Here is a 13,870-nt window from a genome sequence, read left to right on the forward strand (position 1 = left end):
TTGTTACTTAGAATATTGAAAAATCAGGATACCCATAGTGAATAAAATGGATTTAACTGTGTTGGTATGAGCACAGTGCAAAACTGCAGTCCCCAGTTACACATGGAAAAGTAGGGATCCTGGCATAAGCTGTCATTATATTTGTAACAGATCAGCATATTTGTGTGAGTGAAGCCAGAGCAAATTTAAGCAGCACACAAAGCTCTTAATACCGGGAAGAAGGATTTCCCCTCTGTCTCTGCTATTAATGGACAAAACCTTAAATCAGTGCATAGCTACATAGATAGGGTTACAAAACTTTTCTGTCATAACTTGTATGTCAGGGTAGATGATCAGTCAGCTTACAGCAGTTATTTCCGAGTTTTATTCTCACCCTTTCTTCCTTCCCTCCCCACGGAAGACTGAAAGTACCAAAGGAAATCCTGTGACATCAGTTCTCTCTTTTTTCATCCGTGCAGATGCAGCTGTAGGACTTTGCTCTTTATCTGCAGTGTCAAATGGTCAACATGAACCTGCTAACCCTGACTGGAGACAAGAGCAGAGTCCAGATCCAGTGGTGAACTTGAATGGCGCAAGGCACAGCACATGGGCATGTGGCCCCTTTAGTAGAATTCATCTGGGAATAAACCAAAAGATGTATTTAGGTGTCTAAAAATTAGGAGCCCCTGCCTCTGTGTGGTAGCTAAAATCCATAGTGAGATATCCAGGGTCCTTATAATGTGCATATGCTGGAGTGCTGATCCAAAAAAACAGAAACACCAAAATCTTGTGTGACAAATGTCTAGGTAGACAGAACACCTGAGTTTTCTTGAAAATCTTTGGTCCTGAAGAGCCAGATTCAGAGTCTTTGTCCGCTCAGCATGCGGTATATGCTCCAGGGGATAGAGCACTGCTTGGAAGAGCCGAGCAGGGCTCTTCTTTAAAGGGCACCTCGCTGAAGATATCGTGGTGCTTTATTCATTAATTTAGTGCTCAGGGAACTCTCTCAGGCAGTGGTCCCCGCACCTCCCTACAGCTTTTGCAAAGCCTGGGAGAGTGTGGAGTGGGAGGTGAGCTGGCTGGCCTGGAAGAAAGGGGAAGAGCTACAGCATAGAACGGATTATGTTACTCATGGGACTAGAAGAGCGTGGAAGTAGGATAGTGCCTCTGCAGACTTACTATTAAGGCAGTAGCCGACCTGCTTTCCAGTTGCTGCCTTTGGAAGGGAAGTAAGTGTGTTCTGGTGGGCCAGAAGCCTGCCCAAGGGAGTGCTCAGCCTTGGGCTCGGCATCGTGCTGCCTCTGGTGGTTCTTTGCATGGTTTGTATCACCACTGAATGATGAATGCTTCCAGGTCAGGTTTGTTGTTTGCACGAAGCAATGTAAAGGTTTTGATCTCTGTCGGACTTGGATAGGTGATTGTCTTGATCCACTTTACTCAGGGTAGATCTGTGAGTGTAAGCAGAGGAGAACTGCAGGCACCTGTAGTCCCTAATGTCCCTGTAGTAGCTTGTGGTATCAAAGACTTGCATTGAGAAGGACTGACCAGGAATTTTTAATGTTACAGCTCTGGACTCAAGTATCAGTTTAGGCATTTCTGTTTTGCCCAAGAAAATGGGAATTTAGTTGCAACCACTTAGATGCAGATTACAATCTTTTCTGTGTTCTATTTTTTCCTTTTTTTAATCTAAAAAGCACAAATACTTTGGCGAAATGCATAACTGCCCTCTATTCGAGTAGGATCAAGGCACTTCTTTTCCTGATTGCTCTCTGATTCCTACATGCAATATTGTGCACCTGCCCCGGAGCAGTCACATACCCATGTGGTCACCTTCATCACTTTTCAATTTTGCCTTCCTTCACATTAACATTTACTGCTCTTTTTACAGCAGTCTCTGCACTAAATACTCTGGAAAGCCTACTAATGCTAATTACTTCCAAATAGTAATTGTAATTTTAATGGTAACCGCAGTAAATTGTTTTTATGTAAATTGCAGTTTAATATGAATCTTAGAGAACAGCGATAGTTCTTCCACTCCTTCTATGTATTAGGCACATGAATAAGAAGTTCCTAAGATCCTCTGATAATCCCTTCTAGTGAACCCTGGGGTTAACAGGAGTTGTAGAGATAGCCAGGAGTCTTACTAGGTGAAGACATGAAATGGAAATCCAAAAAAAGATGAAAGATTAGGATGAAGAGAGTATTTGAAAGAGAGTGAAGCACAAGGAAGATCGTACAGGGCAGAGGAAGCCCTATTAAAATTTAGAAACATCTCTGGATAAAAGAACAAAGTGCTTGGCTGGCTCCTTTCTGCTCCTTTTTCCACGGCTGAACAAGAGCTGAGTCCAGGGCTGCTGCAGCTATAAAAACGATGAGCCAGGGAGGGGGAATTCAGGAGATAACAAGTACCAAAGTAGTCGCAGCTTAGGCTACAATTTAGGATCTTCTTTTTATTTCAGTGAAGTTGGTCTAAAATCATCTCGCGTTGCATTCAAGTGTTGGATGCCCAGTAGAGGAGCCGGGATCTGGGGATCCATACGGAGGCAGGTTGGTACCAGCCAGCTGATGGTTGCTGCCCTGGAGTTCCTGCACGTGTTACAGCGCAAGCCGCCTTCCAGCAGCCAGTTTTGGGGAATCCTAAGCTTGCAGATGTTGGGAGCTGGGAATAGCTCAGCCTGGAGTCTGCAGGAATTTGGCAGCAGCTGAGAGCTGTGTGGTATGGCTGAGATTTCCAAAAAGGGCCCAAGGCAATGCAGATTTAAGACAGAAACCAGTGTGGATGGGGAAATGGTGGTGGGCAGGATGCTCAGCTCAGGCTGCTGGGTTGGGTTGTCCAACTCCATCCCCAAATGGCCCGAGGGAGGAGGGAGCACAAGAAAGATCTCCTTACACAGACCTTTCCAAAGGGATGCTGGCAGGAAAAGGAGCTCTGGATTAGCTCCATTTGCTCTTAATGTAGTCAGTACCTAGCAAGAGCCAAACTTCTGCCTGTCTTAATAATTTAAGCTTTGCAAAACAGGAGTGGGGTGATATTTTGACGTTATGTATTACTGCTGTGTAAGTAATCTCCAAAAACATTCTCAGTATTCTTAACTATACTTACCACAAGACGCAGGAATAATTACATTGTACTTTTGTAATAAAAACTAAAGCACGAAGTGTGTTCTGGTTTGTAAATTTTATATTAAAACATGATTAAAAAGCTTGGGAGAAGCTAACTTTAATGAGAAGCATTTGTTTAGACAGTCGTATTTAATTCAGATGCGGTTGATGCAGATCTTATATGTACTGTACGCTAGTTTGGATTTTAAAAGGTAGAAATTCTTTGTATAATGTGATAATAAATATGCCAGAGTCAATGGCTAGAGATATACGTATCAAAATAGAAAAGGCAACTGGCAAATAGCTAAATTTAGCAAGTTAAACCATAGATAAGTTCAAAACACAAAACAAAAAACCTGGTCCCAGTTCAGAGGTGATGTGTGCAGGAATGTGAGTCTTGGGTAGATATCAATTATGCAAAGGATATGAATGAACGTAAGTATCAAGGTGGATTTATGAACAATTTGCACCCACTGCAATTTTCATTCAAGATAACTTTCTTTGCTGTTTATGTTTTCATTGATTTTGACTTATGCTCTATATTTAAAAAAGATTCATTAACCTGTCACTTCTGATTTTTAAGGTGCTCATATTCACAATGCTTTTTAAATCTGTAGCAACAATTACTGTATGGTGGATCCTTAATAGAAAACATGTATATGATTCTGGGCAAAGGGCTGTAGAGCCTGCTTTATTGACTCTTGGATATTTGTAAAGAATGTTTTATAATGTATCATAGAGTAAGTTGTTGTCTGCTTGTGTTGGTATGCCGTATTTAGAGCTCCTCCACAAAATATTTTTTTAAAAAGTAGAATTCAGCAGTTGTCTTCTAGGCACAAAATTACCATGTAATTACTCTGTAATCACATAGTAATTAGAGTATGCTATTCATATATTACATAATTACATGCCCTGCAGATTACATGGTAATTATATTTGTACTTAACATATAATTCTCTATACTGTATTACAGGAAAAAAATCTTCTGGAGTTCACAGTTAAGATTATAGTTATGTGTTAATGTAACACAACATTCTATATAACAGTGTTAGGATTTTATGAGAGTGATGTATTTTGGATATGCTATTTCTTCTGGATCTGGTGCTATGTAAGCTGTGGAAAACCAGTATAAGAAGTGCTCAGACGTGGTAATTTATAGTAAGATGCTGCATCTTTCTAGCTTTGTAATTTGCGACGATAAGCAAACAGTGGTAGTTTATTGTTCAGGATACTGATATTGGGAAGGATTTAGAGTGTGAATGTTAAATATACAAAAACTAAATATTCAAACCCACTTAATGTAATTATGGCATATTGCTAGAATGAGAAACAAATCTAATGTATGTCACTTATGGTGTGGGTCATTTCTGGAGGTGTAAATAATGTGAGATAGTAGCAAGTGTTGTATTCATGCCAGTCTTAGGCACTGCAGCTGCAGTAGCTCTGAGCACTGTGCTGGCCAAGCCACAGCATCTTTCTCTGCCATGAGAAAGGGAGAAGTTTTACATCCTTATCTGCAATGTGGGAGATGAATGGAGAGAAGGGACATGGAGGTGCAAAAGGGCCTTGAATTAAGTTTTTGGAATAGAAAATTACTTGCTATTTAGCAGTAGGAAGTTACTGTTTTCTTTGATCTGTGACATTGGCATTCCAAATATCCACAACAGCATTAAGATTATTCTTAATTGAATATTGCACTCTAACATGAGTTGTTTTTATTTTCAAGCAAAGCATATATTGATTATTGATTATAAAATTTAATCTATAACTACAGTCTTACCTTTTATGTGAATATTTTTCCTATAACTTGTAGTGTGTCACCTGTATATATGTTTGTGTGTGTAAAAGAGAGAACATACTCCTTGTTCACATGTATTTCTTTAACAGTCACTTGTTAATTTTATGCCAGCTTCTTCAAAGCTTGTAAACTTCATAAATACCTCCAGGGTTTAGGTGATATCTGTAAACTTTATAGGAATATCTTGAACAAAGCATGGGTTTTACAGGCCTTTTGGGTGGCATTAGCTCACATTTATGGGACTACGCTGCTTACCTTTCTGGCTGTGCGGGCTGCTTGGTACCTCAAAAGCTGTAGTAAGAGGCATATGGCTTTTATATTCTGCAGAGTACACAAATTAAATTTAAATGTTATGCAGCTCTATGAAAACTCAGAATGCCATTTCTACTGTGCAAGGGAAAATTAAGATATCACAGAGAAACTGGTTTGGAAAACCAACGTGAGGAACCCGTGTTCTCACTGTGTGCTTGTGCAATAGGCCAAATGTTTCCCTTCCAACTTACCCGTGATTTGACAGCTTTCTAGTGGGACCAAGTCTTGCACAATATTCACCCTGGATGTCTGCCACAAGGCCGATAAAGCACAGCCTGCTTCGTGTAATCACATTCATTTGCCAGCCTACTGATCTTAACGCATGCTTGTGTTCTTGCTCGCTTGCTAAACCATTACCCTAAAAAACACAAGCACTGGTCACAGTCTCTTGGCACTGGGAATTTTCCGTGTAACTCAGGATCTCATTAGCACTGAAATAAACACGAACGTCAAAGCACAGTGTAAATGTGACGCATTTCTTACTGCTGTTGTGTTGTTTTTTCTAGTGGAGCCAGTGCTTTCAAAGGGGAACAATTGCTTGGATGCAGCCAAAGCTTGCAACCTAAATGATACCTGCAAGAGGTACAGATCTGCTTACATAACCCCCTGCACCAGCAGCACGTCTAATGAAATCTGTAACAAGCGGAAGTGTCATAAGGCCCTCCGGCTATTTTTTGACAAAGTTCCCCCCAAGCACAGCTACGGGATGCTCTTCTGCTCCTGTCGAGACGTAGCCTGTACAGAAAGGAGACGGCAGACTATTGTTCCTGTGTGTTCATATGAGGACAGGGAGAAACCAAACTGCCTGAATTTACAAGAATCCTGCAAGAAGAATTACATCTGCAGGTAAGATAGCACATGGCAGGGGAATGATTAATGAGGTACCAGAAAGAACTTTTTGGTACTGCTGGAATTGCCAGGACCAAGGGGTCAGAATATCCACTAGGGAGGAGGAAAAGACAGGGAAAAAAGCAAAAGGCTGTGACACCTTTAACAGAATAACAAAAGCATCTGGTTACAGTGTGTGCCCCCTCCAAAACCAGCCACAGCTACTCACACTCATTATGGAAGAACTTTAAACCCCCAGGAAAGATACCCAAACAGAAATCTGTTTTTTATGGATTTTTGTTGGAAACCTTTTCCTTATGTGTTTTCATGAAATGGTATCTCAGAATGATTCTTATTCCCCACTAAAGACCAGGTGAAAATAGAATTATTCATTATAGTGAGGTTTATTTTCCTTGTAGCCCTGAATGTGAGCACCAGTAACTCTGTCTGTGACCACAAGCCCCTCGTGGAGCTTCACATATATCGTCATAGTGCACAGGCTGTTGCAGGGAAGAGGAGGAGTTCTGCATGGAAAGGAAAGGAGCCCACATTTGTGGACCAGCCTTCTACTATCTGAAGACCTATTTTAGGCTTGGGGTTGTTTTTTCCGCCCTTCCCTGTCTAAAGTGCTTGGCTGCTCCAACTGGAGGGTCATCAACTCAGTGACCGAATTCCCAGCCTTTTCCCCGCTCTCTGTGCTCGGAGAGCGCTGCTCCTAGGATAACCCAGGTCCCTGGCTTTTAACAAGTTCCGTGCAAGTTGTCACAGCCTCCTTATTCGGTGGCATGCAGAACCCTCTGTGCCCTGAGGAGATGCTTTGGTCCTGCTTTGCATTGTGTATGTTTATATAAGAATGCTGTTGTGCTAATGTCATATTAATGAAGTTGTGAAGTTGCTTATGGATCATCAAATTCTGTGAATTGGCAAGGACTGGGAAAAAAAAAAACAAAAGCACTGTTTTGATATGTCAAGGACAGTAAAGTTATGTTTGTGTGTACCTTGATAAATAGTTACAGGATGTGCCTTGTAAAATAGCTAGACTTTTAAATATGAGTTCCCTCCTCCTGATCTTAAGACTTTATAGCAGCTTCACAGGTACTGCTATTACACTCTGTATAAGTTGGGCGTGAGAACTTTATTTAGTTATTTTGCTTATATTGTCTTCCCTATATACATACCCTTTTAAGCAGCACAATGACAGTATCTTTACTGTGTTTCCTGGAAAGATTCCAAATTATTACAGTGCCAGTGAAATTGGGGAGAGGATTTTATAGGGAGAGTTCTTCCTACTACTCAAGCTGTAATGGTGTCAGGAATTCCTTAGCTAAATTAATGCCAGTGCTTCTCTTTTGATTGTATTTTCTGTTGGTCAGCTTTGCTCTTATGTTATCTCAGCAGCTAATTTTTTAATGTCATTTTATTTAATTGGACTTTATGAGTCCTGCGGTTGTGTTTTTTCCATTCCAAAGCTGCAGAGGCAAAATGTCTGCTTGGTAAAATGTCTGTTCCTGGTGTCCAGAGCTGCAGCCAGCGCTGGGGTGGCATGGATTGCTTGAGGATCCATTTAGATCCTATATGATCTTGCTTGGCTTCTTCTCTTCAAGATGCTCTTTCAGGGCTCAGGGAGGCCTGGCTGTTAGAGGGACAGCAGAGGCACAAGGAAAGTGGCCGGATGCTTGTGGGAACAGGAGATACACCTGGAGATACAATAAATGTGATGCATTGCAGAGAGTCTTCTTAGGTGGACATTAATTCCTCTGAGGTTGTCTAAAGCCCTGGTGTGTTTAGTACCTCTATCACTACTGTCATGGGGAGGAGAAATCAGCCCTGGTGAGAGTCAGTCCGTGCACTCACAGGGAGCCACTTGTGATTTTTCCCCTTGGTTTGCAGGAAAACAGGGATTCGAGGAGGAGAGAAAGGAAGGGGAAGAGGAGTATTAGCATGGGTAAATATCAGCCTACATAGTAATTCTGGATGTATTTAGAGTAATGAAAAGCAGTAGCCACTAGGCACATAATTTAGACTCAGATAACTTCAATTTTATTTTGAAATCAGAAAGAATACCTAAATGAGTGAATAATTTGTGAATGTGTTTTGACTACTGTGAAACACAGTCATTTAGAAACCATTATTTGCTTGCCTATTACTTCCATTACATCTTTCTCTTAATGTTAGTTAAGGGGGATAAATTCTAAAGAGTCTCTGAAAGGGCTCTCTCATGAACGCTGCTTACTCAGAAAAGCAAGATTCGTCTCTGCCCAAACTCATGTATAAAATATCCCATAGGCCTATGCAAATGTGTGTTTAAACCTTCAGTTTTGGATGCTCTTTAAAAAGCTTTGCCCTGGATGCACACATCACTGAATCTGTTTCAGAAACAACAATTTTTCAAAGATTTTTCAACAGGGAAGCAATTCAGCTAAATGGCAGGTACCACCAAGTCGTTACTGAGAGAGTTGGACAATTTGCTGCTGTTTTTTTTTTTTAATATTCATTCATTCATTCATCTGTTATGTAACATAAATTCTTGATCGAGGGAAAAAGGGGCCAGAAATGTCAAGAAATGCAAATAAGTTCCAACTTACGTAAACCCTCCTAATTTTTGAACTTCATCAAAATACTGAGTGGGTATCCCAATTTATCCTGCTTTGGAAGATACTGGAGTCTGGAGGTATGTCTGTCGGTGCCAACTGAAGAAAAAAAAAAAGAGCCAAAAAAAGAAGCAGTTAGACTTTTTTTTTTTCCCCATTATAAATATAAACAACATTTCTAAGAAAAGTCAGTGTACTGTCAAATACTTTCATGATCTGTGTCATCCTGGAATAGGTCAGACATCTGACTTCTATTCCGATTGCTTCAGCCACCACTTAAACATCTGAAGTTTGACTGGCATATTTTAAAAACTCTGTTCTGCTGTAAATAGAGTAGAATACAGGAAATACAGGAGAGTGTGCTTCATTTTTTTTTCCAGTATCACATTTGACAGTATTTCAGAATACTCTTTTCTTTGAGTATTGGAAATGTGAGTCATTAGTTTGGTGTTAGTTTTAAATTTGCATATATTCTCTGTTTTCTTAACACAATCATTAAGAAGCTGATCAAAATGATAGCAATACAGACACACTGTTTATTAAAAGAACAGAAAAATTGGACAGTATCAATAGGGTTATGTGATGTAAAGACCTGAAAGGAGTAAGACTTTTTGTTGTTGTTGTCAGCTAGTCATCTAGTCACAGAATGTAACTTTCTTGTCCTCCTTGGTGACTGACTATACTTAAAATGATTAGTCAAAGCATTTGGCTTATTTTAAGTGTGAAGCAGACAGATTCCTGACTAATTTCAGAAACCAGCCACTTGGGCTTTTTTTTTTCTTAGCTAAAATCAATATTCCTGAAGATTTGCCTTTAGTTTTGCAGTTAGTGCATGTTACTGACTATGTGGCATTGGAAGCAAAGATAAAATGGTAGATAAAATGTTTTGCCATGTGCTGTCTGAAGAACAGTGGTGAAATACCCTGTTAGTTTTCAGTGGAGGTGTCATTGCACTGAAAACTCAGTATAGAGACTTTTGCTGCTAGGTATTTGGAGAACCACATTTTTACAAATGTATTTTCATTGGCACGTTCTTATAAACACTTTTAGATTCTGCTGTCAGCATCTGATCACCAGTATCTGCCCAGCTGTGCTACCCAGTCTTAATTTTGATGTAACCACCTATTCAATATCTGCATCTACAGGTATAAGATATGCAGACATTTCCATCATTGCATAAAAGAATCCAAGTACAGTAAAGACAGAAAAAAAGCTCAGCTGCTTGCTGTGTTTTCTGAAAAACTGAGAAATTACTTTTCCTTCTTTATATTGGACATTTTTAATGGCAATCTGCCGAGGGCAGGTACCATCTCTGCGCCTGTTTGTTGAAGTGCCTTTTCTGTGTAAGACTTCTGAGTGGTCCTGGAATGCTGTAGTCCAGCAGGAGAAACATGCCTTTTGCTTGAATTTTTCTATTGCTTAGACTCTTCCATTTTTCTCACTTCTTCCCTTGCTTTCCTTGCCTGCCTCTCCCTTTGCTTAGTCTCCTTTCATCTCCTTTTTTCTAGCTCTCCCGGTCTTTATCTGACTTTTACTGCCTCTCTGACACATTTGAATTCTCTCTATTACAGGCACTTCCAGTCCCCCCACCTGCTCTCCTGTGTGCTGTTCTTTTCCTCCCTAATATCCTGCCACAGCCCAGTGATCATCTGTAATTCAGGAGATGAGAGGAAAACATCGGAGCTGCCTCCCTCCCTGAGCCTTGCAGCTTATGAGAGCTACAATTCAGCTGGCCGGCTCCTGAGGTTGACTGCTCCGTCTCAGGCCTCCTCTAGCTTTAGGTGTTGAAAGGACTGGGTATTTTTATGAAGGACACAGTAGCTTTATACCCGTCTATAGAGCAAAGCTGGAGTTGCATCCTTGACGGGTATTTATATCAGCTTGGCACTGGGAGCTGTCTGGCAGCTCCTTCAGATGGTTGTTTTTCTGTGGGTACACAAAAGCAGGACAACAACGTAGCTTTTGTAATGCTGTTAAGGGCATGGAAATGGGGCATTCTGGATGTCTAGAGGCAGGCGGGCTGTGTCTATGTTGTGTTTTAGCGGACTGAGTCAGGGAGTGGGCGAGAGGCCTCGTGTGCGGCCTGACTCACCCTGCACCGGGCGCAGGAGCCCGCGGTGTCACGGGGTTAGTCAGGGCTCAGGCCACCTACGAATCCTCGTCACACCAGGGCCTGGTGAGCTCAGGCCTCACGGGACCAAGTGGGAGAGGAGAAGCAGCATAAAATAGCAAATCTGCTTGGCTCATAAAGTGCAGCTTGCTGACGAGCTCATCTCATGTCTGTGAGCACAGGCTTAACTGGGAAAAGCACGGCTTATGTATATACATACATATATATGTATGTATGCATAGCTAAAGGCACCGTATTTATTTAGAGAAACAAGTATGTTAATTCATTGTAATGAGTTAATGGGGGGGATGATCACAGTTCAGAAAATGCAGCTGAACTGAGATCTGGTTGGAGGTGGGACAGAATCTGGAGTGATCTGCGGGGAAAACATGCTGGTGTAGTAGAGTATGTGCAGGGGGAATTGCTAGCCTGGAAAGAAAAGATGAATGCAGTCTCTGCAGAATAAGCAAAAAACCTTTTAAATCAAGGCAAAGTAAAGATAGAAAAGGCTTCAATATCATATATTATTTTTTTCCCTTCTAATCCCTTATACAATTCATTACCGTGATGTTTTTTGTTAGTAGAATGGAATAGATGCAATAGTACATTTTGCCTCTCTCCCCCCTAAACAAAGGTCATTTTGAATGTCTTCCCTCTGAGTAAAAGTCCAAATGAATCAAGCAGTTTCTCCTTAAAGCATATCCATAAATCCCTTTGGAATGTAAAAATCAGAATGCCCAGCAAAACAAGACAGCTTTGTCCCCGTTGCAGAGCAGATAGATCTCATTCTGTGGTGCCAAGATCTGTTTGGCCAGTCCTTGTTCCTACTCTCCGTGTTCTGCTTAAGAGAGTCCCGAAGATTAAAAGCTTGTGGGATGATTGACGTCTTCCTGAATGAAGCAAAGAAGCAAGAACGGAGTAATTAGAAAAATGGCTCAGCTTTATTCCTGCCCCAAACTTTCACATCACTCTTTGCTTTAACGGTCACGAGATCTTCACACACACCGTTTTTATGCTTTAAAAGCAGTACGTAGACAGTATCTTTACACTGAGGTCCTTTGTTAGGCAAGCCTGAAGCTTTGCAAGCTGCATCCCTCTCACTCACTGCTCATTCCTCACTCCCACTAACCAAAAGCAGGTTCCTTTGTGCCCTTCTATCTCTAAGATAGAGGTCAAGTCTTAGCTCTGTCAGAGCAATGTGATTCAGCTAGCTTTTGTTTTGCATGGTGTAGCTTTCTCAATCATAATACGAGAAGGGAGTCTGTCCCTCTCTTATTATTTTAAGAATTAACTGTAGCACTGAATATTCATTATTACTGTCTCTTGAGTTACAAAATAGAAACAGGGAATAGAGTATCTGTAAGTGTGAACATACAGTGATCATAAAATAAACTGGGATACAAATGATTAGACTGTAATGGATGATATTTAGATACCTTACATTCCGTGTCAGTCCCTTGGTTCCCAAAATAATTCAGTATCTTGAGTATTCTCTGCTAGAAAGCATTAGCTCTGGGAACTTGGGAGATTTGGAATATCTAAATATGGCCCATCATCCACTTGTGTATCCTGTTGGAAAGGCTTAAATTTTCATTCTAAGTGGGGAAGGAAAACTGCCTGCAGAGTGCGATAAATACGAAGGCTGCAGATCCAAAACTCCACCCAGGCAGGAAAGTTGCAGCAGGGCAAGTTTGGCCTATTTGGTTTTGTTCCTCCAGCGTTGGGGGGACTATTAAACTACATATATTGCAAAAGGAGTTTCATTCTGTTTAGTCAAAAATACTGGAAACAATGACAGTTAAGTTTGGCATCAAATTTTTCAATAGAATTCCTAAACTTGAAATTTCTTGAGTTCTTAGCATTGAGTGCTTAGTGGATTTGCTAGATGGGTTTTGGTAAGTAGAGTGCTACTGCTGATTTATTGAATTGCTAATAGAAGCTCATAAAAGCAGAAATTTAACTATCTGTTTGCACGAGTAGGGTCTGCTCACTAATCTATGCAATCTGATGAAGAGAAGATTTGATCCCTCTTTGTAGGTACTCCATCTGTTACTTATATTTAGCTAACTTGCTGTTTCTGGGGCAAATAAAGAGTGTTTTCTTTAACAAATCAAAATATTTTCTCATTTACCTCAAACCATCAATATACTACAGGCAAGAAGCTGCTGTATATTTAATGTCAGTAAGAGAGCTATTCTATCAAGTCCATACCCCGTATACTTCCTCTGACATCAGTGACTTCAGTGGATTTTTTCCAGGACTGAATTAGCTATTCCTGTTCTATGTAGGTAAATCTTCAGGCAGCGCTAATTAAAAGAATGTCAACAGATTTTCCCATTCCATTATGTTGGACTTTGTAAAGGTTATTTATATCACTCTACATCAGGCCCCAGTGAGAGAATATTTCTGGTGGCAGTTCATCTATTAAAATAGCTGCAAGAAAATGTAAGCCTGGGAACTAAAAATAGTACTTTGTTTCTCAACAGGACAAGTGCCATCTACATGTATATTTTTGAATTTTAGCATTTTAATGTTCATTGAATATAAATTGCATCGCTGTCATTGTATTTTAAGCACTACCGTGTTCCTAATGGATTAATCTACTGATTAGGCAGATTAATCAGATTTAAAGATTCCAATGTCTGGAAAGACTTCTTGACATATAAGGTAGTTGTTTCCTAGGTGTGATTATCTGCTGGCTTTAAAATAAGTGAGACCCGAAGTTCCCTGGCGTGTATTTGTTATTGAACACCAATTTTCAGTGTGAGCTTGCTCTGACCCTGCCTGAGGTCACATTTAAGATTAATATATCACCTCACATGTACATGTGCTTAAAGGTTATTTTTTCAAGCATATGCTATAAAGCATTAAAGCAGACTTTTATAGTAAAAGCACATGTGAGTTAGACCTCTGCTCAATTAAAACTTAACCATATCAATTGAATTGTTTTCCTGTTCTGGTTCTGTGTTCTGGTTCGAGCACAGCTCACTGTGTCTGTCCTCTCGGTTCCCATGCTCCCCTTCCTAATTAGGCAGTGCAAAGTGTCTCGGTAACTGGCCATCATACAGCATTGCAAAACAGTCTTTAAAATGGACAATATCTTCCAGAGCAATTCCTGTAAACATCTGGATATATCACAGGCTGTCAGCG

At 40.5% G+C, this 13,870-nt stretch overlaps 1 protein-coding gene across 1 annotated transcript in view; it reads left to right on the top strand.

The window, feature by feature from the left end:
- Positions 1-13,870, top strand: part of GFRA1 (GDNF family receptor alpha 1) — a 128,848-nt gene that overhangs the window by 70,683 nt on the left and 44,295 nt on the right. Inside the window, exon 4 of the mRNA XM_088528589.1 lies at positions 5,698-6,037. Within this exon, the coding sequence (XP_088384715.1) occupies positions 5,698-6,037 (340 nt within the window). The remainder of the gene's footprint in view (positions 1-5,697; positions 6,038-13,870) is intronic.

The sequence above is a fragment of the Tinamus guttatus genome, unplaced genomic scaffold (assembly GCF_059628265.1).
Source record: "Tinamus guttatus ecotype Peru unplaced genomic scaffold, ASM5962826v1 Tinamus_guttatus_pri_ptg000314l, whole genome shotgun sequence".
Classification (NCBI taxonomy): Eukaryota; Metazoa; Chordata; class Aves; order Tinamiformes; family Tinamidae; genus Tinamus; species Tinamus guttatus.